Raw genomic sequence first — 26738 nt, 5'->3', positions numbered from 1 at the left:
ATGGATGTGTGGGTTTTTTTCTTTTACCTTTTGTAAATGTAAATATTTCAGAAATGCAACAAAAAAAATGTAAAAAAAATATTTAAAAAAGGCGAGAATAAACTTGACCTTAAATTAAAAAAAGTTTTTCTTTTCGATTCTGTTCTAAAAGAAGCAGTATTTAAGGATAGAGTTGAAACTATAATCTGGGGATTCAACAGTTTGATGTATTTAAAGGTTATTAAAAAATAGTTCAATATAAAAGACCCAAATATTCAGGTTGTTGAATAAATCTGCATGTTTATAATCTCAAATTTGGAATTAGGCAGGTTATAGAAATAGATATTGAAATAAGACATTTTGAACATTTGAATTTTATATCAAACCAGTTTTCACTGCTCAATTCTAATTCAGCTTCGGGAGATTTTTAATCGCATTTCCTACAGCAGAAAAACAGCGCCTGCAGTTCCTTTCCGCGCCAGCAGGGGGCGAAAGAACTATGTGGCTGAAGACGTAGAAGAAGAAAGGAGAAGAAGAAGAAGAAGAAGAGTTTGTTTTTGCTCTGTGGTTCATTGCTATCCATTTTTGGGTTCTGGTTCCGAGGTTCGGTTGAAAAAATAAATGGTACTATTCAGCTGACCGTGGTTCTGTAAACCCCAGAAGAGGCTCGTGGACTCACCGCTGCTCGATTCCGCTTCACATCGGCGCGTTCGGGTTTGTGCTCAAAAAGACAGAAATTCCGACTAGTATAAAAAACAAAATGAACTAAAAAGTCCAAAGTTGTTGTTAATAATCATAATAACGTGATTAAATGATCCAGATATTCATGCCATAAATGATGACGATTTTGTTTTCTTTGACATTCAAACATTCAAGTACAACAAGGATTAATCACAAGGTGTGTGACAGAAACCCATACATGGTTATGCCCCATTAATAAAAAAAAAAGTAAAACAAAAAGGCATTGTTTTATTAAATTTAGTAATGAAATAACATGGTATTTTACCACGAGTTGGCACAATAGAAACATTTAAAAATGCTCAGATCATAGATAATTCAAAATTTTTAATTTAGAGAAAAGTGAGGCACTCAGTGCATCCTAAGCAGAGTAAATATTCAATTTAGGCCTTTGCTTCAGCAAATTCTGTTTGTTTTTTGTGAAGATCCACATTTGCCTTTGTGCACAAAATGTCTCGTCTTTTGTTTCCCTCAAATCTGTCCAGTGGGAAGAGGACGACTCCTTAGGATGCTTCTCTGCTGGTTCATCCAACTTCTCCTCTTTTCCTCCCCTGCTCAGAGCGACCTCTTCACCTCCATTGGTGAGTCCGCCCTCTCTTTGCTTCGTCAGAAGCTGTTGAAGTCAATCAGTAAAATCTGTTTTACTAACTTGTCCCGAGAGTCTCCTGACTGGGACGGAGAACAGGCTTATTGGAAGTGAAAATCCCAATTTTATGGAGAACTTTAACCAAATATCACAGAGAGTGGCTGGATTTTTTAAGCGGCTGACAGGCATCAGCAGTCAGCAGCGTGGAGTGTGGCCAACTCTATCACGCCATTTTTTCCCCGTCATTGTTAAAAACAAGAACCAACCGTCTTGGTTGCAATGAATTCTGTGGCCATACTAGTAAAATCCAGGGATTTGACTCCCTGAAATGCAGCATCTGTTATTCCTGTGTGTGCTACAATAATCAAGTGTCTGGTACAATTAAGAAAAAAAACCTTAAACACACTGACACAACAGCAAATTCACTGTTACTTGTTTTTTTAATCTTTACTATTAGTGTATAATTTGTTCTTAATTTATAACCCCTCCATTTTGGCACATTGGATTTGAAAAAATAGTAATGATTAGACAAAATTTCTTAAAGTTTATTCAGTTTTGTGGTAGTTTACAAAAGACTTTTAAAAAAGTCCTTGTTCATAATAGTTAGAATTCCGCCATGCATTGCCTCCTCAGGTCAGATGATGGACCTGCTGATGGTGGAGAAGGACCTGGTTTCCTCCCTGAAGGACTATATCTCTGCAGAGGAGGAAAAACTGCAGCGCTTAAAACAGTGAGACGCCTTCATGCTGCTGTCTGCAGGAGTCCGTAAACACCACCTACCTGCAGGAAGAGCGGTTTACCTGTGTGTGTTCACATCCAGGTGGGCGGAGCGACTCGACGTCCTCTCAGCTGCTTCCTCTGAAGACCCTGAGGGTTTCCTCGGTCACCCTGTAAACGCCTTCAAACTGGTGAAAAGACTCAACACGGAGTGGGCGGAGCTCGAGAGTCTGGTGCTGACGGACATGTCTGATGGTGTGTGTTTGAGCCCCGAAGCCTTTTGGTTTAGTAAACCAGCAGAAGTTCCCATGTGCAGCTTTAGGTTTTTTTTTTTTTACAAATATGCTCTGTGGTGTTTCAGCGTTTATCTCCAACCTCACCATCCAGAGGCAGTTCTTCCCCAACGATGAGGACCAAGCAGGGGCGGCCAAAGCTCTGATGAGGCTGCAGGACACCTACCAGCTGGAAACCAGCATCATCTCCAGTGGACAGCTGCCAGGTCTGTGGAATCTGACAGAAACTGTGCCACGATGCCCCCAAAATCCTGGTTTTTCACTCAGTTTTCTTTAAAAACAAATGTAGTTCATCTACACCACACGTGTCAAAGTCAAGGCCCGGGGGCCGGATTTGGCCCTCTGGGTAATTCTATTCGGCCCTCCAGATCATTCTATTTTATTATTATTAATGACTCGATGTTATCTTGCGCTTATATCTAACTTGTATAATTTTGATAAAATATATTTTTATGGAGAGTAAAATATTGAAAGTTATTTAAGGTTTAAGTTGATTTATTCTGGAATAATATTCCTGTCTGTGTATTATTCATAATTATGATAAAAAGTTACTGTTTTAAAGTTTTTAGAAATCAGCTTTTTGAACTATTTTGGTATTTACTAAGATTTTTTAGACTATTTTGAAGTCTAGCTAATATTTCAGCTACATGCTAGCTGTTTTGGCTAACCTAAGTATTTTTTTTTTGTTTTTTAGGCTAGTTTGGTATTTAGCTAATATTTTAACTGGCTATCAGCTTCAGCATTTTCAGCTATCAATTTCAGCATCTTCAGTTATCAGCACTAGCATCTTCAACGGCCAAATTCAGCTTACAGCATTCACACTAGCATTATCACAGGTAATATCTAGTTCATAATTATGTTAAAAAGTTAGTTTTAAAGTTTTAAAAATGTAGTTTTAGAGTGTTCAATGAGTGTTTATCCTGTTTGACCTGCGACCTGAGGTGTGTTTTGGATTTTGCCCCTTTGGATTTTATCGATTGAGTTCGACACCCCTGATCTATGATTTGTCCCCTCAGGCTCAGAGGATTTACCGCGCAGTGTCTTGACGGTAGATGACTGCTACGACCTTGGAAAGGTGGCGTACTCGGAGGCTGATTACTTCCATACCAAGCTGTGGATGACTCAGGCCCTGAGGCAGTTGGAGCAGGGGGAGGCGTCCAGCACCGTGGACACCGCCACCGTCCTAGACTACCTGAGTTACTCTGTTTACCAGCAGGGGGAGCTGCTGGCAGCGCTTGACTTCACCAAGCGGCTTCTGGAACTCGGTGGGTTTAGCAAAACACATTTTCTTTGTTTCTTCCTGTGTGAGAAGGAATCTGACATTAAAAATTACCTAAAAAAGCACTTTCTGAATAATTCTACTGTAAGGGGGTCATGACTAGGGCTGGGTATCAACTATAATTTCCAGAAACGATTTGATTCACCAGGGCCTGAATCAATTTGATTCAGATTTTTTTCGATTCTTTCGATTCTTCAATTCAGTTAAATTTTGAGTTTACACATTTATACACATTTGTTTATAAATACATTAATAATCTACTATATGATTTGAATATATTTATATTATTCTGATCCAGTTCACATACTGTAAATGTATCAGTGAAATAATGAGATTGTTAATATCATCCAGTGTTACATGGATTCTCTAAAGGAGAAGTTCTAACTAAAATGTTCAGATCATTAACATTGGAAACATTGCTCTGCTTCTCCTGGAGGACATTTCAGTTTGGACACTAGGTGGTGATCACGGTATAGAAGTGCACTTTATTCAAGAAGAAGACGATAGTATGAGGGAAAAAAATGAAGATTTAGACCATAAATAGTTACTTTAAAATATTTCCTTAAAAGAGTTTGGAAAATTCTTAACTGTGAGTTTATAAAGATGTTCACGTAGTCAGCAATATGTTTAAGTCGACCAAGCGTTAGCATTAGCCGTCCTATGAGAAATTCCATTAAACATTAGCATCAAGCTAGTGGACTTTAGCTTTATGTGCTAAAAGATTTATATTTTTATGAATTGATTATTGATCTATTGAGGATAAATTGATTCAAATCGGTTAATCAATTTTATTAACCCAGCCCTAGTCGTGACAACATATAAAACAGCTCAAACCACAGATTTGGTTCTTTTTTCTTCAGTAAGACTGAGTGGTGTCTCAATGGTTCAGTGTTGCTTACAGCTTTCCTTGCTTGTTAAGTTTGTAAGCTTTGATTTGGACACAATCTTACAGATCAAAACATGCACAAAAACTCCATCACAGTCAATGTGTGGTAACTGCTATAAATCATCATTATTGCAGGTTGTTTTAATATTCAAATCCATATGCATGAAGCCCTGGACAGTCATTAAAAAAACGTTAAATTGTTCCCTGTTACGGCAAGAGGTCCCAGTTTCAAATCCCGGACAAGCCCCCAATTAATGTAATCCCCAGACCGCCTAGAGCAGGGAGGGGTGTCATCACACAGGGGACAAAATCCAAAACACACCTTAGGTCGTGGGGCGAACAGGATAAACATTTATTGAGCATTCTAAAACTACATTTTAAAACTTTAAAAACGTAAAATTTTAACATTACTAGGAATAAAAACAGGCAAGAATATTATTCCAGAATAAATCAACTTAAGCCTTAAATTACTTTCAATATTTTACTCTCCATAAAAATATATTTTATCAAAATTATATAAGTTAGAAATAAGTGCAAGATAACATCGGGTCATTAATAACAATAAAATAAAATGATCTTTGATTTTGATTCATGTGCGTTAGACCAATAAGGGGATAACATTCCCTGACATTAATCATTTATGGTCATAAATTAGTATTTTTTGTGCCCAAATTAGCATTTGGGGCCAAAATGTAGTACTTCATGACCAAGAAGTAGCATTTCACTAGCATTTTCTGGCCACAAATTAGTGTTTTATGCACTTAAAAATAATACCTTCCTCAAATATGTAATAGGGATTAATGATACTAAAAAATACTAATTTATGCCCACAAAATACTAATTTGTGGCTTCATACATATGAACCTTATATTGGAGGAAAGTCATGACTTGTGTGTATTTTTGAAGTATATTTCAGACCTGATGGAGGAATCTCCTGTTGTTGAAAGTGTCTCAAGTAACCTGAAGTTTCGGTTTGGCTCACTTAGACCCGACTCACCAGCGAGCTAATGGCAACCTGAAATATTTTGAGTACCAGCTGTCCAAGAAAAAGAAGGCGGAGCAGATTGATGAGGAGGATCAGAATCAGAAGGGGGACCAAGCCAACGAGTATTTGCCAGAGAGGAGGAAGTACGAGCAGCTCTGTCGAGGCCAAGGTGCCCTGATGGTGAGCTGATGAAAACATGGTAGAAGTCACTCTTGATGTCAGAAATGCTTCACTCTTGTCTGCCCGTCAGACTCCGCGCAGACGGAGTCGCCTCTTCTGCCGTTACTTCAACAACCAGCGACATCCAAACTACCTGATCGGCCCGGTCAAGCAGGAGGATGAGTGGGACAGTCCGTACATCGTTCGATTCCATGACATTGCGTCAGAAAAAGAGATGGAGATGGTGAAGGAGCTCGCCAAACCTAGAGTGAGTCCGACTGCTGATCACTCCTGAGATTTTACTGTTTGTGTTCTCACCCAGTCTAGGAATTCAATCAATCCTTTTAGGGTTTTCAAAAAACAGACGTATTTAGGTGTCAATGTTTGACACTCCGTTAGGTTGGCAGTTGGTATACAACGTCTATGTGGTACTACACAGGTACACATGGTATTACACAGCACCACACACTTTGACATAACACTACACACATTTACACTCTGCTCATTTTTACACACAACACATGATAACATAACACTTTATACATTGACATAGCACTACAATCCCTTACATTACCATATACAATGACCAGATCTACAGATGATGTTTACAGGGATCTAAACCGATCATATTTTCTGCACTATAGGTCTCACCGGACTGTAAAGCACACGGTCAACGTGTAACAACCCTTTACAGATATGAGGGTTTTCCTAATCTACCTTTTAAATCAAACTAAAATCAAACATATAAACTAGGGCTGTTAATGCTGACATGTTAACACGCACGATTAATAGAGCATAATTAATTTATTAATATTTATTCATGACCTCAGGCGTCCTGCTGTGCAGCTGTGAGATCAGCATAATAAAAGTCCCTCTAAAATGAACTTAAACTTGTTTTATTATCTGTAATTGAGATTTTACTAGCGGGCTGCACGGTGGCGCAGTGGTTAGCGCTCTTGCCTCACAGCGAGAAGGCCCCGGTTCAAATCCCGGCTGGGACCTTTCTGTGTGGAGTTTGCATGTTCTCCCCGTACATGCGTGGGTTTTCACCGGGGACTCCGGCTTCCTCCCACCGTCCAAAAACATGCTTCATAGGTTCATTGGTGACTCTAAATTGCCCCTAGGTGTGAATGTGAGAGTGGATGTGTGTGTGATTGAGGCCCTGAGACAGACTGGAGACCTGTCCAGGGTGTACCCCGCCTTCACCCATTAGTAGCCGGGATAGGCTCCGGCACCCCCGTGACCCCGAAAGGGAAGAAGCGGTCAGGAAGATGGATGGATGGATGGAGATTTTACTAAACTGAAGAGATAATATAACATATATTTGTAGTTTCTGGACAAAAGAGATCTTTTATTTTAATAAATAATGCGATGACTGAAAGTCAATCCTAAGCACATCCGCTATGAGGGGCGGAGCAAAACGGAGCTGTCTGCTATGAGAAATCCATCGAGGAAACCGACCATTGTTTAATTTTGGGATGGGGAATGACAGGAATTGCCCACTATAACAAGCATCGGTATTGTCTAAAAATTGCGTAAACTTGCGGTTCTCCATGAAAGTCCCGCCCACGGTTGTCCCAGAAGGCTAGCAATTCAGAATAGACAGAAACGCCCCCACCTGTGGTCAGCCGAGCCGACCTGAAATCCAGCTGGATCAAAATTCTCCCAAAAAATCTTTTATTATTTTTCACAAACACAAAGAAAATGTATGAGAAAAAAGAAAAAGCTGGAAAAAAAAATTCCAGGAAAAATGTCAAATTGACAGCAGTGAGAAATTCTTATTTTTGGGCTGCCTGGTGTGACTTAAGCCTGGATTTTATTGTATTTTTATTCAAAAACATGTTGATTTGTTGTTGACAAATTTTATTCTTGTTGTTTCATTCTATGGTCTAAACCACCTTTTCAACTTACCCCTTTAGGGGTCGACGGATCGAATTAGCTTTCCCTGACTGTTTTATGCACCAGAATGAATCCATATATAAGGCGCTCTGGATTATAAGGCACACTTTCATTTTAGGAAAGAAAAAGGTTTCTAAGTGCACCTTATAGTGCATCAAATACGGTCATTTACATGTTACATACTTTTACATACCAATACAATTCACCGCATGAATTTATGGAAAGCTTTGCAAAGTTTACACAGCACTCCCAATGTTCACACCACACACGTTTGAACGGCTCTACATTCATTTACACTGCAGTACGCACATTTAAAGAATATAATACATGCGGTACGACATAAGTTTACCTGGGTCTACAAACGTTTATCACACACTTTTACATAATGACATACAGTGTTTATTACAGGTGTTTGCAGAGAACCATGCATGTTGTTAACGATACATTTGCATGACTTAAGCCATCTTTAAACAGTTTGACACATGTTTATGCGAAAAAACACTCGGTTACATGTCAGTGTGTGTGTTTACACAGCTGCTAGACATTCAGAGAGGACTATGTGTTGTTCAAAGCGCATGACACAGGTTAACAATATTTAAATGACAGTTCACACTTGTCAACACAGCACTACGGATATTTATAGTGTGTAGACTCGTTACACAGCCCCACTCGCATACACACTTTCACACCACTGTTTGCTGAAGCGGTTTTGAAGGAGATCACCGTATACAGCAGGGGGAAAAAGAAGTCTTTGACGGTCATTGATTTTCCGAGTGATCCAACTAAAAAAGATGAGAGGTCTGTAATGTTCTTTCAAATTAAACATCAACTGTGAGAAACAGATTGTAAAAACAAATAATACTTGTTCAAAATGTTTGATCAGGACAAATTTATTTGTGAAATGGTGCAGTAAACATGCATTTGGTCAACAGTTTACCTCAATACTTGGTGCTTCCTGTCCATTTTCAGCACACTATGGTCCATTCTTCCATAGAGATCTTCTCAAGAGCTAGGATTTTTTAGGAAGTTGTCTCTGGGCAGCATGGACTTTCAACACCCTCCGCCCACAAGATTCTCTATTGAATTTAAGGTCTGGTTAAGCCTCTCCAGAACCTTGAAATGCTTTTACATAGATGTAATGGGGATTAGGGCTGAGAATCACTGGGTACGTCATGATACGATACACGATACATGTCTCATGATATTGCGATACTGTGATAATTGGTAAAAGTAATCTCTAATAACTCGCATCATATAGAACAGGGGTGTCAAACTCAATCACACAGGGGGCCAAAATCCAAAACACATCTTAGGCTGTGGGCCGAACAAAATAAACATTTATTGAACACTCTGAAAATACATTTTTAAAACTTTAAAACCGTAACTTTAACACAATTATGAACTAGATATATAACATTACCTGTGATAATGCTAGTGTGAATGTTGTAAACTGAATTTGTCCACTGAAGATGCTAGTGCTGATAGCTGAAGATGCTGAAATTAATAGTTAAAAATTATGAAGTTGATAGCTGAAATCATTGAAGGTAATAGCTGAAAACACTGAAGTTGATAGCTGAAAAATGCTGAAGCCAATAGCCGGCTAAAATATTATTTAAATGCCAAATTAGCATAAAAAGCTAAAAAAATAAAAAAATCTGGTCAGCTAAAACAACTAGCATGTAGCTGAAAAAATAGCTAAACTCCAAAATATCCCAAAAAACAAACAAAAAAAAGCCTAAATTTGCTAAAACAGCTTGCGTGGAAATATTAGGTAAACTCCAAAACATCTTAAAAAATTTAAAAAGAAAAGCCAAAATTAGCCCAAACAGCTAGTATGCAGCTGAAATATTAGCTAAACTGTAAAATAGCCTAAATAATCTTAGTAAATGCCAAAATAGTCCAAAAAGCTAGCAGAATGGGAATTTTTAAAACTATAACTTTTTAACAGAATTATGAATAATAAAAATTCAGGAATATTTTTCCAGAATAAATCAACTTAAAAAACTTTTAATATTTTGCTCTCCATAAAAATGTATTTGGTCCGAGCCTCCAACATTATTCAAACAAATCCTTTAAAAATCCTTTTTTTCATTCTGTCCCTCGTAGTTAAAGTTGAGCATTACAGACCAAACTCATCTTTTTAAGTAGAACCACTAGAACAATTTTTTTTTTCTGCTCTGCTGTAAGTCAGAACGTCTGCCAGTCCGACTGAGCTGTAGGTAAGGTAAGGGGATATCGGGTGGTGGGGTCTGGAGGTGGTGCTCCCCTTTAACCCAATCCTCTTGATCTTCTGGCAAGAAGAAAAACTAAGCTGGTTTTCTGCTCGTGTTTTCCAAAACTAAGAGAAGTTAGAAAAACTACAATCAAGTGTCTAATCATAAAATCAGCTGAAGAGATCCCAGGAACAAAAGTAGACATTTTCTGGTTTTGCAAGGAATGAAGGTTTCATCAGATATTTCTGTTTCATGGAGGCAGCAGATCAACCAGCCTGATAAACCCGTTCATGATGCTTCTTCACACGGTCTGAACTTCTGCCTATCTTGACCTTTTTCATTAACTGAAAATAAAAGAAGCACCGGTTTGATTTCTTCCTACTGCCTTCCTGACTGCAGCAGCATCACTGCAGCTTCAGTGACTTTCCTCTTCCTCTTTCCTTGTCTCTGGTTAACCTAATGTTGACTTAGCTCAGACGAGCCACGGTGCACGACCCTCAGACAGGAAAACTCACCACGGCACAGTACAGAGTCTCCAAGAGGTAAGGGGCGCTGAGTCTGTTTGTGCTGGACTAACTGCAGGAGCTCAGTGGCAAAAATGCAGAAGCAGTTTGTGTAGAATCCCGCAGAGATCTGATCTGATCTGTGCGGCTCTGCAGCTTCCAGCTCTGTTCACCTAAGATTTAGTCTGTAGTTCTGATATGAGAAGTTAAAGTCCCGGCTAAAGCTGGTCTCAGGGGTAGGAGAGTCATTACCCAGGTGAACGGTTGTAAGTTTGATTCCTGGCTAGTATACGTGACAAAGTCAAGGCCCGGGGGCCGGATCCGGCCCTCCAGGTAATTCTATCTGGACCTCCAGATCATTTTATTTTATCGTTCCTAATGACCCGATGTTATCTTGTGCTCATTTCTAACTTGTATAATTTGACAAAATATATTTTTACAGAGAGTAAAATATTGAAAGTTATTTAAGGTTAAAGTTGATTTATTCTGGAATAATATTGCTGCCTTTTTATTATTCATAATTATGTTAAAAAGTTACAGTTTTAAAAATTAGCACTCTGCAAGCATTTTGGACTATTTTGGTGTTTACCAAGATGGTTTAGGCTATTACCTAAGTTTTTTAGGCTAATGTGGGATTTAGCTAATATTTAGCTGGCTATCAGCTTCAGCGTTTTCATCTATCCTCACTAGCATCTTCAGCAGCCAAATTCAGCTTACAGCATTCACACTAGCATTATCACAGGTAATGCTTTACATCTAGTTCATAATTATGTTAAAAAGTTAGTTTTAAAATTTTAAAAATGTAGTTTTAGTGTTCAATAAATGTTGATCCTGTTTGGTCCTCAACCTAAGTCGTGTTTTGGATTTTGCCCCCTTGTGTGATTGAGTTTACCCTCCTGCCTCAGATTAAGTCAAACTTCAAAATTCATCCTGAATACTCACTTCTATGAAAATGGCATCATTAACTTTGTGGCATTATCTGACGATAGAGGACATATGTAGAGAATATTAAAAATGCCTAAAATGGCATTTTTGAGTATTTCTTTATTGAAATTGTTGTGAATCTGGACCAGCCACAAAACGTAGTTTGAAAAGGCTTGTTGACTTTGGACCTAAATCAAAGCTCCCTGCTTTGCTTCATTCCACAAACGTCTTCATTTTCCTCGTCTGACCTGGAATCTGGATCTAAACCGTATGACTGGATAGCTCTGATATTGGTCGCCGTTTTTGTTGACTGCTAATGTTAAGTTGAGGGTGTGAGGAGCTGTAAGCTAACGAGAAGGAGTGTAAACAGATGGATGATGGGAAGTTGGGGCGGACTAACTCCACTCTAACAGTCCTGCCCACTAAAAAGGATATCATTATAATTCAAAGATGACTGAGAATGCTTTGAAAATAGATCCAACGACATGTTAGCACACCAGTCTTAGTGCGGTAAAGCCATGAGTGAAATCTACTGTTTGGATTTCTTTGAGGTTTCCTTTGGTTCTCATCTGTCTCTCCTGCTCCTTTGCCCTCCTTCCCTTTGTTCCACTTGTCCTCCGTGTCATGTGTTACTTACCTTTAAGCACGTGTCAGAGTCAAGGCCCGGGGGCCGGATCTGACCCTCCGGGTAATTCTATCCGGCCCTCCAGATCATTTTATTTTATTGTTATTAATGACCCGATGTTATCTTGTGCTCATTTCTAACTTCTATAATTTTGACAAAATATATTTTTATGGAGAGTAAAATATTGAAGGTTTTATTTTGATTTATTCTGGAATAATATTCCTGCCTTTTATTATTCATAAGTATGTTAAGAAGTTACAGTTTTAAAATTTAAGAAATTTAATTTGAGAGTGTTCAATAAATGTTTATCCTGTTCGTCCCCCAATTTAAGGTGTGTTTTGGATTGAGCTTGACACCCTGCCTTATATATGTATATGCCTTATACATGGGGCGGTCTGCGGGTGAAAAATTGTCAAACTTCTAGTGTTTACACACAAAATATCAGGGTCATAGACCGCTCTTTAAGATACAGAAAAAAATGTTCATGCACATTTACGTAAATGCAACAATATGAAATATTAAAATAAATTATGCTTAATATGAGTTCAAAGCCAAGTTAAAAAGTGAGGTGTTGAGCTTTTTCTTTGAAATTTCCTCGCTCTCTGCAGCCCGCTGATCCTCTGACAGACTTTCATAAACGGACCAAATCACTGAAAAGACGAAGGAAGACTTTTCCCACATTGCTTCTGCATCTTTCCCTGACTTTTATCACTACAGGAGGATTTTAGAGCTAGCATAGCTGTATGGTTCCATAAAATCCCCCTCATAAAAGAGCGAACATCAACAGCATGCCATGTACATTTTCATTTTCTCGTCTCTAAACAGCAGCAGTGACTCTGTCCTTCTCTCCCAGCGCCTGGCTCGGATCGCATGAACATCCCGTAGTGGACAAGATCAACCAGAGGGTTGAGGATATCACAGGGCTGGACGTCAGTACGGCTGAAGACCTGCAGGTAAGACCTGTCAAATGAAGCCCTGCAGGACAAACGCTTCCTTCTGAATGTGGTAGAGGTTCATTAACATTTATGAACAAATGTAATGCTTGAATTTACATAAATGCCCATTTCATGGAGGATTCAAGGAAAATCCAAGTTAAAGTGAAAGAGACATCGAGTAAATAAATTCCTGCATGTTTTCATATAGATATCAAAACCTGTTTTCGAGTTGCAGCCTTAAAACATTGTACAATCCAACTAAAAACTGAGTTTATATTCTGGTATTTGACTTCACAGCCTGAACTCATCTTTGAAGCTGTGTGATGTTGTTGATCAAGTTCATTGAAGTCGAGTTTTATCCCATTTTTAGATGTTTCTTCTTTCATTTTTCAGCTAAAGAGAGACTATACATTGTGAACATTTTTGTGTTTTTTATATAGGTGGCAAACTACGGAGTCGGCGGTCAGTACGAGCCTCATTTCGACTTTGGACGGGTAAGTGATGTGGTCCTCTGAACGAGAGCAGACAGAGGCAGGACGAAAATGAAATTGCTCTTAAGCTTCCTGTTGCTTTGCAGAAAGATGAGCCGGATGCATTTGAGGAGCTGGGCACCGGGAACCGAATCGCCACCTGGCTGCTCTACGTCGGTGACCTCCTCTGTTTGTGTTGTCGCTTGCGTCTTGACCGTCAGCTGACGTTGTCCTCCTTCCTGATGTAGATGAGCGACGTGCAAGCAGGAGGTAACACCGTCTTCACCGACATCGGAGCTGTTGTTCGGCCCAAAAAGGTATGTGACTCAGCAAGCGGGTCCGTCTAAAGTCCCACTCCGATCATCCGTTGATCTATTTGAAAGCGTTCCCAGTGGTCTTTCAATTAAGACGATTGTAGCCTAAATAAAAATAAAACTGGCATTTTCTAAGACATAGCTTCTGCAGAGTGGCAGGACTTCATTAGAAATTCACCTCTGAGTTGTGGGCGGGACTGCTGGTGTGGAGTAACCCCGCCCCCCTTCTCTCCCTGTAGCTGAGTTATGTGAGGCCCACCCAGTGTAGTTTCTACATCACAAATAAGCTCTTTTTCAAACTGCTTTTTTCTGTCTGCTCCTGATTCACGATTTGAACAAAGAAAAACTGCATTTAATGCAATTTAGAGCTTCTTCATACATGCCCTCCATTGCTGAAAAATACCACAAAAACATGTTAAAAACACAGTTTTCATCTAAGTCAGGGAGTCAAACTCAAACTGCACTAGATAGTTTGAATTCAGAGACGGTTCAGAAGACCTCTGCTCTACTGCAGAGAATGAATGAAGTTTTCTTCATGAAAGTTATTCATCTGTTCGGGCTTTTCAGTGTAAAGCTGGTAAATGAGTCCTTCCATCTGCAGGCTCTCGGATGTGTTGAACCAGCACTCAAAAAGCTTGAACTCCTCTTAACCTCACAACTACAGGCCAGTCTCCCGTCTCTGATTGGTCTCAAACTTTCTAGAAAGGTTGTGGCCGTGTACCGCATGTGTGGAGAATCTTTTTGATACATTTTAATCTGGTTTTGGCAGAAATCGTTCTACTGAAACAGATTTAAGGCTGTATTCAGACCGAACACATTTGGTCCTCTTAAAGTGGACCAGAGTTTGTTTCCCCCGATAATGCGGAACAAAGTTTCAGTCTGAATACAGGACCAGGAACCACTCTCGGACCCATTTTCAAGGTGGTCTCGGTTCATTTCCAATCAGACAACTGAACCAAAACAGCCACCGTAGACGGTGTCGTGTGACATAAACAGTGTAGTAATGAAGTAACAGAACAGATGTGAAGCAACAATCATTATCAAACAGGAAATAACTGTCCAACTCCTTACTTGTCAGAATGTTTGTTTTAATGCCACTAAAGACGCCTCTTACGTGCTTTCATGCACCTTTTCACGTGGCACGCGCCTGCTGCTGCTGTGACATCATCCCAAAAGCTGCCTTGTAGTTTCTTAACAGAATTCTCTTAAAAACGATGCCGTAACACCCCATGATGAGGCCTATGGGGTCAAATCAGGATCCACTTAAAGTGAACGAAAACACAGAAAATTTGAAAAATAGGGATAGTAAATTTGAAAAAAAAGACATTGAAAATTAGAAAGTAGTTTTAAACTCAAAAATGCAAATTGAAAACTTGAAATAATTAAAAGTTTGCAAAAATATTGAACATTTAAACAAATAAAACTTGAAAGAAATATTGACAATTTGAAAAAAAGGTAAATTTGAAACAAAAAAAACCTAAAACTTTTACTATTTTAAGTTTTGTACTTTCAACTTTCCTTTTTTTTCATTTCTTATTCTTTGCTTTCAGTTCTCTGCTTTCAGTTCCCATTCAGATTTTTTGAGTTTTCGCTGCCGAGCTGATCCTAATTTTACATGGGGGTGGGGCTTATTTGGTAGCTAATGAGCTCAAAGCCCCGCCCCCATGTAAAATTAGGATCAGCTCGGCAGCGAAAACTCAAAAATTCAATATTCAAGAGTATTTTTCAAATTTTCAATAACACTAAGTTTTCAATATGTATTTTCAATTTTAAAACTGCTTTCGAATTTTTTATTGTTTTTTTTGTTTTTTTTAATTTACAATCCTTGTTCTTCAAAATTTCAATCTGTTTTTTTCGTTCCCTTTAAGCTGATCCTGATTTGACCCCATAGAGACACTGCAACTCATTGAAATGTGGTCGGATGAAAACAGGCTCATTAAAACAACGTTTAAAGTGATCGACGTTGATTCTCACTGTTTAATTGACAGTCTTCATGTCACAAACACTCATTAGCGTGTGTACCTGTAGCCGTAGCGTCTCCAGTAACCATCATGCAGGATTCCTCCGCGGTATCAAAGCTGCAGTAAAACGCTCAAACAAACGCTCAAAATCCATCAGCAAAATACAAAGTTTGAATAAGTGGAAAATCCTGGCAAGCTTTTTCAGACTTCTGTTTTGACCCGCCCCCATAGCTGCTGGCCAATGACTGGAGAGATCTTTAGTCACGAGGTTTAGTTTACAAAGTTTGGTCCGAAACAGAAATCTCAGGTAGATGCCAGTCTGAATACAGACCAAATCTTCAGGACTTGATCTGGAACAAGTAAGCAAACTCGGTCTGAACCAACGGGCATTTCCAGTCTGATTACCCTCAAACCCTTCATACATGACTCTATTTACAATTATATAAAGAACAAAATCTTCAGTGTTTTTCCACACAAGGTGATGGTAAATTACACCGAGTCCTGAATTAAACTGTTTATTGCAAATTAGCTACAGCATGAAGGAGTTACTAATTGCTTAAATGACATACTAGATGCTGACCTTTGAAAATGCTTAGTCATGGTTTTAATGGACTTTTTGATACTGTTGCCTGTGGAGTCCCATTTCTCAGCATGGAATTGAACTCACGACCTACCAGTCTCAGGTTGGACACTCTACCATAAGGCCACTGAGCTGGGTCTTGTTGTTTTCATATATTAAAGTACATTTTTTAATTAGAGAGCATAAAGTACTTTTTTGTTTTTCCTTCACATTGATTTCTATTAGTTTTCATTGGTTTCTCTGTTTCTGAGGTTCTGTTCAGTACAGAGTTCTGGGGTGAAAGTTTTGATTCTTCTTGAAGAGCCAAACCCAAAGGGGATGGTTTCATGTTTGAGTTTTTAATTAAAAAAAATCCAAATGTAAATATTTTCCTCACTGAGTTAAATGCTGAAAGGAAGTTGAAACTGTCGTTTGTATCATGTGACCAGGGGACGGCGGTATTCTGGTACAACCTGCACCGTAGTGGAGAAGGAGACTATCGAACTCGACATGCGGCCTGTCCGGTTCTGATCGGGAACAAGTGGGGTGAGTCCATGTTTGGTCCACAGATAGAAACCCACTGGACAGATCATCTCTGCCTTCACCCAGAGGATCCATGAAGCCATGAAGCTCCGCCCAACTCTAAAGCTTGCTGAAAAAAGGCATTTGGGTGGGACAAAGTAAAGCAAGACCATTGTCCACCTGCACGACATCAATGTTCCTCTGCTCTTCTTCCTCCTGCAGTTTCCAACAAATGGATCCATGAACGAGGGCAGGAGTTCAGGAGACGCTGCAGCCTTCAGCCGTCAGGATGACCACGACAAACCTTCTTCATTGGATAGTCTTCCTCCTCGGACTGCAGTCTTTCCTTGTGTGTCTGCTTCAAAGTCTGCATCTTCTTTCTGTTTTTAAGTTCAGACGATGTGAAGAACAAAGATGTAGGTGTGACTGCTGCTGCTCTTCTTTCTGTTTGCCAGGTTTAACCAGAATCACATTTATGGATTTTTATGGTTTTAGGTGAAATCATGGTCAGTGGAGCATCACCTGTTTTATCTGAGAAATCTCAGGCTGCAGAAATGTGTGATGAGTCAGCATTTTATGACTTTTAATGCAGTGATTTTTATCCTGAAAGTCTTCTTTGTTGTTAGTTAAATGAAACCACATTTCATATTTCATAAATTATTGTTAGTTTCTGCAGAAATGCCAAAAGTGTCACTGGAATCTGAAAATGAACAGCTCTTTTTTTCAAGTTTCCATGACAACCACAGCATCGTTGCACATCAAGCCCCGCCCACTGTTCAGCCAGAAAATAGATCATTGGAGCTGAAATGTTTGAAGAATTAAAATGGATCGATCTAAAAAGTGACACTGGACTAAAATGTGTATTTAAATGTTAAAAGATGATTTAATTTTTTTATTTAATAAATGCACTTTATTTATTTAAAAGAAAAACTGTCTAAAGTTGTAAACAAAAGTGGCGTGAATTGCATAATGTTTAAGAGGAATTGTTGATTTTTGCCTTAAAGTGTAAATTAAAATGAGTTTTAAAATAAAATCTGCTAAATATCAAAGACCTGTATCCTCTTTTATTTTCAAGTGTGTTTTATGCTTTTTTTTAAGAACCAAAGAAAATAGCTAAATAATATTTTTAAAAATCCTCAAAAAAGAAGGTAGAATAGAATCTGCTTCTGGTCTGCGCATGACTGTTGGACCATAGCAGGAATCCCACCATGGATTCTTTGGAGCCAGCAACCTCTCTCAGTGTTTTTGAGTTAAAGTGTGTTTGATACTTTTGTTTTTCTTTTCTTTAGAGCCAACTCCTCAGGAGAACTGAGTTACAGTGTTGCTGCTGTGCTTCCCAGGTTTGGTTCCCCTCCTCCCTTCACTCATTGTGTGGTGGTTTGTTTTTGTCATACGTGTCGCTACACATCTGTTTAAAGCAGGTTGTGTATGTGCAGAAAGGCGTACAGTTATTCTATGACTGTATTATTGTTCCTAACACTTTAGTTTAAGTTATCGCCCTCATCGATTTTTAATTGGTACTTTGTGTTAGCTGCGCTGCAACGGGGCGAGTTTTGAAACTGAAATTTTCAGATTTTAAAATGAAAAAAGTTTGAAGTGAAAAAAAATATTTAAAACTGAAAAAAAGGTTTTGAAATTGAAATTTTGAAACCCCAAAAAAAGAACATTTGAAGCTGAAAATAATGAAGTTTATTTTAGAATAGCGAAAAGTTTTGGACATTTTACTTTTTTTTTGACCAAACGCTATTATTTTTTTTAGAGCTGCAAAAGTTAATGCATTAACGCATGAGATTAATAAAACAGAATCAACGCGCTAATATTTATTAACACAAATTAATCCCACCTGACAAAGCAGCAGTCCTTCACTTTGCCTCGGCGGTTCAGGCTTCCATGGCGTTCGTTACAAGACTTTGTCAGGAATTATCCCATTTATACCATAGTTATTTACAAAAAGGTAAATATTTAATAGCTTTTTAGCACTTTAATCTTGCTATTTTTTTTTTTTGGTTTAGATCGCTTTTTCACAAAAAGCGGACTATTTGATCCATGGTCCGACGCTTTGTCACGACAACACGTCCCTGAGCCTCCACCTTCCCCTTAGTACTACTGCAGAAATCAAAGTCTTTAGAGTTCTGCTTATCTTACTGTTGTTGTGTTTTGAACACAAATTACATTTATGGGTTAACCCATGATAAATTAAAAAATTAAGACAATAAGAATCAAAGAAACATTTTCTCTCTGGTCTGTTTTTGTTCAAAAGCAGCATATTGTGATATACAATTTACCTATTAAAACATTGTGATTATTTGTGATTAACATGATCATATTTTTAAGACGTTTTATTTTTTAAATCTATGTAAATGCAAATGTAATAAAAAAAATAGCAACAGAATAACATTTAATTTTAGACGCAGCTCACAGGTGCTATTTTTGAAAGAGACCTGCAGGCACTTTGGTGACCCCTGACCTAAACTAACAGGCCTAAGAAGTAGAGCACTGATCAGAGATGCAACCAAGAGGCCCGTCGTGACTCTGGATAAACTGCAGGGATCTGCAGCTCAGATGAGGGAATCTATCTATAAGACATCGATCAGTCGTGCACTGCACAAATCTGGACTTGATAGCAGAGCGCCAAGAAGAAAGCCATTGCTAAACGGAAATCTAACACTGCACATCACTCTGAACACACCCACTGTCAAACATGGTGGTGGCAGCATCATGCTCTGGGGCTGGTTCTCTTCAGCTTGGACAGAGAATCTGGTTAGAGTTGATGGGACGATAGATGGAGCCAAATAAAGGACAATATTGGTGAAAAGTCTGTAAAACACTGGAGACTGAGGTGGAGATTCACCTTCCAACAGGACAACGACACTAAACATAAAGCCAAAGCTACAATCGAATGGTTTAAAACGAAGCATATTCATGTGATGGAATAAATCCAGATCTGAAGATCTGGAATCTGCTGTTCACAAACGCTCTCCATCTAATCTGACTCAGTTTGAACTGTTTTGGAAGGCAGAATGGGCATAGACTTGCAGCTGTAATTGCAGCAGAACGGGGTTCCACAAGTATTGACTCACTTTTGCACACTGCACTTTTCAAATTTTTATTTGAAAGAAATAAAATAAATAATTAAAGACTGTTTTACCATTTTCTGTCCACTTTACAACTGTGTTCCGCTTTGCTTTAGCCTTTCATGTAAAACTCCAATAAAACATATTTATGTTTGTTGTCATAAATAAATAAAAAGGAAGTATGACACGTGATTCTCCAGCTGAAGTCTGGAGATGACTCTCCGTCCAGTCGGGGGCGCTAGAGCTACACGTGGTCTCCTCACGACAGAAGAAGAAGAGCATAAACAACATCTGCGGCGGTCATGGTGATGGCGGCTGACAGTGATGTGGGTTTGCTATTAAAGTGACGCCATTCAGGTGTGAACGGGGCTCGTGGCGTGAAGGTAACGTACTTTCTGTGTTCCAGCACGAGGCGGACGTGTTTGAGATCACCGACTTCACCACCGCGTCCGAGTGGGAACGGTGAGCTGCCGTGGTGACGTCAGAAACGCCGTTTTGTGGCAACACCTTTTCCTACGCACGCGTAGCGTCACTGCAATACATGCATGTTATTTCTGATAACGTTTCCCACCATAATGTCTGTGTTTGTGGCTGATTTGTGTCTTATTCTGACTTCAACGTAAGCAGACAATGACGTCATGACGCAGCTGGCAATGCTCTTCCGGCAACAACTTTTCTTTTGACTTTTTAAACTTTCAGCAACAATCATGTACACTTTCTTATTTATCAGGAAACACTATAGTGTTATATATAATAAGAAAAATACATTTCACTGTCAACTGATACATCAGTTTAAAAGAACTTCACATTTTTGCCTAAGACTTAAAAAAAAATGATTTCGATTTAAAACACACCCACCCATACACACAAATTTACTTAATTAACGTTTTATTTGAAGAAATAATTATATTAAATTTGCAAGCGGCGCCCCAGCAAAAAAACCCAAAAAACTGTATTGTGTACTACTACGACTACTAAGTGTAGTATTATTATACTTGGCAGTATACTTGAAGCTTACTAAAGTATTGTAAACCTAAAATGAAATTCTTATTCTTCAAATTTCCTATTTAAAGGATCCCCGCGTCTGTAACAAACACCTATTTGAGCTGGGATTTATTGAAGACAGAACACAGTTGGAAGATATACGGTATTCTGCATCAAAAATAATTTTTTTGCTGATCACCACTAGTTCAGTGGAGATATTGAGTGTTGGTGTTAGACTGGGGACGGTGCTAGCAGAGCAGATTCTTCCTGAAGGGGTTCACATCGTGCTGATGTCAGCACGTTTCCACCCGCTCGTTTTCATGGGTATGGGAGGGGCTGCTGCAGACAGCGCACGTTTTTAGAGAATAACTCTTAAATACATAAACGGATCAAAATGCCACTTTGAGGCTCTTTATAGTGAGGAATGAACAGTGAAATGCATTTAAAACCTCAAAAAGTAAAATTTTCATGGTAGGGTCCCTTTTAAGGCTAATGTAGTGTTTAGCTTCTATTTTAACAACATGCTAACGTTTTTGACTAATTTAGTTAACTGTGGATTTTTTGGCTATTTTGGAGTTTAGTTAGTGTTATAACAATGTGCTAGCTTTTTATTTTGGCTAATTTGACATTTACTGAGGTTTTTTTTTGGCTAATTTGGAGTTTAGCTCATATTTAAGCAACAAACAAAATATTTTTGCAAAGTCAGCATGTATTAGGGATTTTTAAGCAATTTTACTAATTGTTTTAGAAATTTAGTTCAACTTCAGTGCTCTTTCACAGTTCTGTTGTGTTCTGTTGAGTTTTTTTTAGCAAATTTAACATTTTGCAAATAGCTTTTGCATCTTCGGCGACTACTTTCAGCAAAAAGCATTCACACTAGCGTTATCGCAGATAATGCAACTTCTCTGGATAAACATGTCGTTTGTAGCTTTCCAGTCTCCACACACTCTGATTGGTGGTGTGTATGTGTGGCTGATGTGCAGCGCTGATGAGTCTCTTTTTCAGGTTTGTGTCCAGAGTTGAAGAGGTGCTGAACGACTGGAAGCTGACTGAAAGCTCAGTGGAAAGGTTCACTCCACAGAAGGTGCTCTGCTCTGCTGTGGGGTTTGGGTCCTTCAGCTCTCCGCTCCGTCACTCACAGTGGTGTGTTTGGGTGACTGCAGGGGGATTTCACCACAGGCTCATGGGAAGAGGAGTCAAAGGAGATCCACTTTGCTGACTTCAAGTTTCTAATTACACACTACTTTCTGAAAAAAGAGTTGAAGAATGATGACGAACAAGAGAAGCAGGCAGAAGGTACAGAATTGGCCAAAGTATTTTATTTCGGGTGTGCTGCTCGTAACAAGCTGTTTTCATTGTTGGAGTCTAAAATAACTTCTCCTCTCTTGATCCGATGTATGTTGACCTGTCGGCTGTGCTGTTTGATGTGCTGTTTGGGTGCAGATGCATTACCTGCAGCCATGCAGGACCTCCTTTGCATGCAGAACGACTTTCCTCCACGAGCTCACTGCTTGGTCAGATGGTGAGTTTTGCACACCCATTACTCTTATCTGAAACACACCTGCAGGGGGATCAGGGAGACCCTTCCAGAGAGAGATTGTTAGGTCAAGAGTTTCAACTTGAAAGAAACTTTTGAAAATAATTTGAGATTTTTCAAATGTCTTCCTGTTATCCAGATCTTGGGTTGTGCACAGACTTTAAACGAATCGCAAAGGGTCTTCACGTTTGTCCTAACATATCCCTTCTCTGTTTGTGGTGACAGGTACGGCCTGCAAGAGTTTGTTGTCATCACCCCGGCGACAAATAGTGAGGCCATCATCAGCGAGTCCAAGTGCAACCTGCTCCTGAGCTCCGTCTCCATATCGCTGTCAAACAGCGGCTGGTGAGCGCTGCCTACAGCACACACATGCTCCGTTTTTATCTGGAGAGTTGTGTGTTGATCAGTTTTTGAATAGGATGCATTGTACGACTTCGTCTGAGATGATCTACATTCCGGATCAGTACCTGCGTCTGCAATAGTGGATGAATCAGTAGCGACATCTGTAGCTTCATTGGTAGCTGTTCTTGCGTCAGTAGCTGCGTCTGCATCAATAGCTGAGTCTGCATCAATAGCTGCGTCTGCATCAGTAGCTGCATTTGCGTCAGTAGCTGCGTCTGCATCAGTAGCTGCGTCTTCATCAATACCTGCGTCTGCATCAGTAGCTGCGTCTGCATCAATAGCTGCATTTGCGTCAGTAGCTGCGTCTGCATCAGTAGCTGCGTCTTCATCAATACCTGCGTCTGCATCAATAGCTGCATTTGCATCAGTAGCTGCGTCTGCATCAGTAGCTACGTCTGCATTAGTAACTGCACCTGCATCTATAGCTGCGTCTGCATCAGTAGCTGCGTCTTTATCAATAGCTGCGTCTGCATCAGCTGCATTTGCAATAGCTGCATTTGCATCAGTAGTTGCGTCTGCATCAATAGCTGCGTCTGCATCAGTAGCTGCGTCTGCATCAGTAGCTACGTCTGCATTAGTAACTGCACCTGCATCTATAGCTGCGTCTGCATCAGTAGCTACGTCTGCATTAGTAACTGCACCTGCATCTATAGCTGCGTCTGCATCAGTAGCTACGTCTGCATTAGTAACTGCACCTGCATCTATAGCTGCGTCTGCATCAGTAGCTACGTCTGCATTAGTAACTGCACCTGCATCTATAGCTGCGTCTGCATCAGTAGCTACGTCTGCATTAGTAACTGCACCTGCATCTATAGCTGCGTCTGCATCAGTAGCTACGTCTGCATTAGTAACTGCACCTGCATCTATAGCTGCGTCTGCATCAGTAGCTACGTCTGCATTAGTAACTGCACCTGCATCTATAGCTGCGTCTGCATCAGTAGCTACGTCTGCATTAGTAACTGCACCTGCATCTATAGCTGCGTCTGCATCAGTAGCTACGTCTGCATTAGTAACTGCACCTGCATCTATAGCTGCGTCTGCATCAGTAGCTACGTCTGCATTAGTAACTGCACCTGCATCTATAGCTGCGTCTGCATCAGCTGCATTTGCAATAGCTGCATTTGCATCAGTAGCTGCGTCTGCATCAGTAGCTGCGTCTGCATCAATAGCTGCGTCTGCATCAATAGCTGCATTTGCATCAGTAGTTGCGTCTGCATCAATAGCTGCGTCTGCATCAGTAGTTGCGTCTGCATCAATAGCTGCGTCTGCATCAGTAGCTGCGTCTACATCAATAGCTGCGTCTACATCAATAGTTGCGTCTACATCAATAGTTGCGTCTGCATCAGTAGCTGCGTCTGCATCAATAGCTGCGTCTGCATCAATAGCTGCATTTGCATCAGTAGTTGCGTCTGCATCAGTAGCTGCGTCTGCATCAATAGCTGCGTCTGTATCAGTAGCTGCGTCTGCATCAGTAGCTGCGTCTACATCAATAGCTGCGTCTGCATCAGCAGCTGCGTCTGCATCAGTAGCTGCGTCTGCATCAGTAGCTGCGTCTGCATCAGTATCTCTGCTGGTTGCTGCATTGGTAGCTATCTGCATCATTTTCTGCCCCTAAGGACAGAGATGCTCTACATCGGCCATGATAGTGAACATGTACGCCTGCTGGGCTTTCTGGGAGATTGGGGCCCTGCTCCTTCACACCATTTTTTAGGGGTTAACTAATATGAGATTTGACATACAGCTTTGTGCTTTGGGGATCTTTGAATCAGGAGGTTTCACTTTATTTACATTTTGCTTCTTCCATGCTCCAAAAACAGGAAAACAGTCGGTTTTTGTCTTTATTCAGGCTTAAACTCTGCTTTTCAGTGACACAATATCACTAAACAAAACAACGTAATGTGTTTATGACTCGTCTTAAGACTAGGTTTCACTGAGGTTTGTAGGGATGCAGACATTGGGGTTCACATCTCCTCTCACTGTGCTGGGATTCAGTCAGGTCCCAGTGTTTGTCCAGATCCAGCAGAAGTGGAGGCGCATCTATGCTGGGGAGTGCCAAGGACCAGGAGTTCGGACAGACTTTGAGATCGTCCACCTGCGCAGAGTACCCAGCCAGTACAACCACCTGTCCGGGCTGCTCGACATCTTTAAGTCCAAGATAGTGAGTTCAAACCGTCTCCTCACCCTTTACTGCAGGTATTAGAGAGCCGAGCCTTCACTAACACTCCTACATTACTGGAGCAACAAAAATGTTGAGCAATATCAGAGCTATCCAGCCGTACAGTTAAATGTAAACACAGTTTTAAACACTAGAAGCCCTGCTGAGTGGATCATGTCTGTGTTTGTGTCTCAGGGCTGTAACATGCTCCCTTTACCTCCAGTGGACATCGCCATTCGTTTTACATACATCCTGCAGGACTGGCAGCAGTACTCCTGGCCACAGCAGCCTCCAGGTAGGCAAAGACTGCTTTCAGTCCTGATGCTGTCCAGAGAAGTAAAAAGGCTGAAAGGCAGCTGATTGGATCTGCCTCTCGCAGACTTTGATGCGCTCCTCGGAGGTGAGGTTGGAGGCGTTGAAATTGGGAAGCTTCCATTTGGAGCCTGTGAGGAGTCCATCAGGTAGTTCATTTTATGTGTTTATGAATACAAACTGCAGCAACGAAAGCTGACAGTAATGTGGGCGGGGCCAAACTTTCACTGAAACTACGACAAGCAATATTTAGGTTTTTTTGCCATCTGCAGCAATAAGAACGCTTGAAGTGAAGTGTTAAAATCATTAAACTGAAGTCAGAAATTGTTGAAACGTTCACTGAGGTGATGACACCTGCCCCCCGCTGGTTTATTGTGTTCATATCCTGAAACAAATGTCTGTGCTGTGGCTCCTCACAGTGAACTTCACCTTGCTGCCACCTGGCCTCACGTGACAGAGGGCCTCGTCGTGGACAATGACGTGTACAGGTGAGAATGCTCAACTGGTCAACATAGAAAGCTATGATGATCCAGCGTTCTAGCAGCATTTAAACGCATCACTCACAGATGAATCGTGTGTAACTGAGGTTTTGTTTGTGCATAACAAGTGATTCGTGCGTAATTTAGTTTCAAGCACTTGTAATTTTAATTTGTGCATGTGTACATGTATTTTTTTGAATTTCATAATTTTGTAATAATAATAAAATTCTTTAACAAGCTTTATTAACGCATTAACAAACATTAATAATGTGTTTATAGGGAATTGGTAAGACATGTTTTAGTAAAATGAGCCAAATAAAGTGTATTAATATGACTAGTAAGAATTATTTACGCAAATCAAGAATTGCGGACACACAAATCCAAAGTTACACACAAAAAAAGACACGCACACAAATTGGGGTGAGTCTATTTTCTCCTTAAAAAATTCCTTTAGGATAAGAAAATAAAAATTCTAGCCTGCAAAAATCTAAATCGTGGTATTCAAAAATAATCAATTGATTGTTTTCAAGGGATGTTAGAGCACAATTCTTTTTGAGACTGTCATTTGGGATTGTGCACTTTGGTTTGGTTTTTGTCTTGTTCTGTTCTGAATTATTCTAGCTTAACCTTTACTAGGCCATAATTCTAAAGTCAGTGGGGAAGGGCCCAAACCTTCGGGTCACAGGGGACCCTAACTTAACCCTAAATCACCAAACCCGACTGTTAAATCTGAGATATAAACAAATATAATAATATAAAGTCACCTCGGGTGAGTGGGACAGCTGTATGAAGGCTGTCTCTGCCTGCATGTGGATGGTGGGGTCAAACACTTTTCTTTTCTAACCTCCTGACCCCTCTATCCTTTCTACCTCATTTTTATAACTGTAGAGTTATGATGTGCTTCAAACCATCCTTTATGCTATTTGAGGTCACAAAAAAACAGATTTTGAGCAGATAAAGTTCTGGTTCAACCTTTTTCTAGATTTTATTTCTGCAAAAGCTATGATTTTTGGTTAAACACCATACAACCCCCTAAACCGGGGGTCGGCAACCTGCGGCTCTTCAAGCACCCCCTTGCGGCTCAGTGGCGCCTTTTGAAAAATATTTTGATAATAATTCAAAATGTTGGAAGGAAATTTATTGTAGCGATTTGAGTGGGAGCAAAGCCACAGATGACTGGCAGATTTAATCCAAACATCACTTGTGACCATTGGTGTCAACATTTTGACTACCATTTTTTTAACAGTT

The 26738-nt window shown here is 39.8% G+C and overlaps 2 protein-coding genes across 6 annotated transcripts in view; both read left to right on the top strand.

The window, feature by feature from the left end:
* Positions 1-181: 181 nt before the first annotated feature.
* Positions 182-17596, top strand: LOC112154567 (prolyl 4-hydroxylase subunit alpha-1). 5 transcript variants are annotated; one of them, XR_002920669.2, is made up of 16 exons: positions 184-693; positions 1203-1298; positions 1937-2033; positions 2124-2275; positions 2382-2519; positions 3330-3578; positions 5465-5643; positions 5714-5890; positions 10206-10276; positions 12640-12739; positions 13162-13215; positions 13299-13364; positions 13440-13508; positions 16475-16571; positions 16770-16963; positions 17043-17596. XR_002920669.2 is itself a non-coding variant. In XM_036217035.1 (15 exons), the coding sequence occupies exons 3-15, from the start codon at positions 1226-1228 to the stop codon at positions 16643-16645; spliced, it is 1596 nt and encodes a 531-aa protein (XP_036072928.1). In that variant the 5' UTR covers positions 182-693; positions 856-877; positions 1203-1225; the 3' UTR covers positions 16646-16763. The 5 variants fall into 5 exon arrangements, 4 of the variants coding, with proteins under 4 accessions (XP_036072928.1, XP_036072927.1, XP_024141372.2 ...); XM_036217035.1 differs by lacking the exons at positions 16770-16963; positions 17043-17596 and adding an exon at positions 856-877 and having other exon boundaries at positions 182-693; positions 16475-16763; XM_024285603.2 differs by having other exon boundaries at positions 185-693; positions 16770-17596.
* A 2214-nt stretch (positions 17597-19810) lies between these two features.
* Positions 19811-26738, top strand: part of rab3gap1 (RAB3 GTPase activating protein subunit 1) — a 24516-nt gene continuing 17588 nt past the window's right edge. The window contains exons 1-10 of the mRNA XM_024285135.2: positions 19811-19947; positions 20028-20083; positions 21611-21689; positions 21769-21901; positions 22049-22127; positions 22368-22487; positions 24537-24702; positions 24895-24994; positions 25079-25160; positions 25431-25499. Coding sequence (XP_024140903.1) covers positions 19924-19947; positions 20028-20083; positions 21611-21689; positions 21769-21901; positions 22049-22127; positions 22368-22487; positions 24537-24702; positions 24895-24994; positions 25079-25160; positions 25431-25499 — 908 coding nt within the window. The 5' untranslated portion in view covers positions 19811-19923. The remainder of the gene's footprint in view (positions 19948-20027; positions 20084-21610; positions 21690-21768; positions 21902-22048; positions 22128-22367; positions 22488-24536; positions 24703-24894; positions 24995-25078; positions 25161-25430; positions 25500-26738) is intronic.

The sequence above is a fragment of the Oryzias melastigma genome, linkage group LG19, assembly GCF_002922805.2.
Source record: "Oryzias melastigma strain HK-1 linkage group LG19, ASM292280v2, whole genome shotgun sequence".
Lineage (NCBI taxonomy): Eukaryota > Metazoa > Chordata > Actinopteri > Beloniformes > Adrianichthyidae > Oryzias > Oryzias melastigma.
This window is presented reverse-complemented; position numbering and strand designations above follow the sequence as displayed.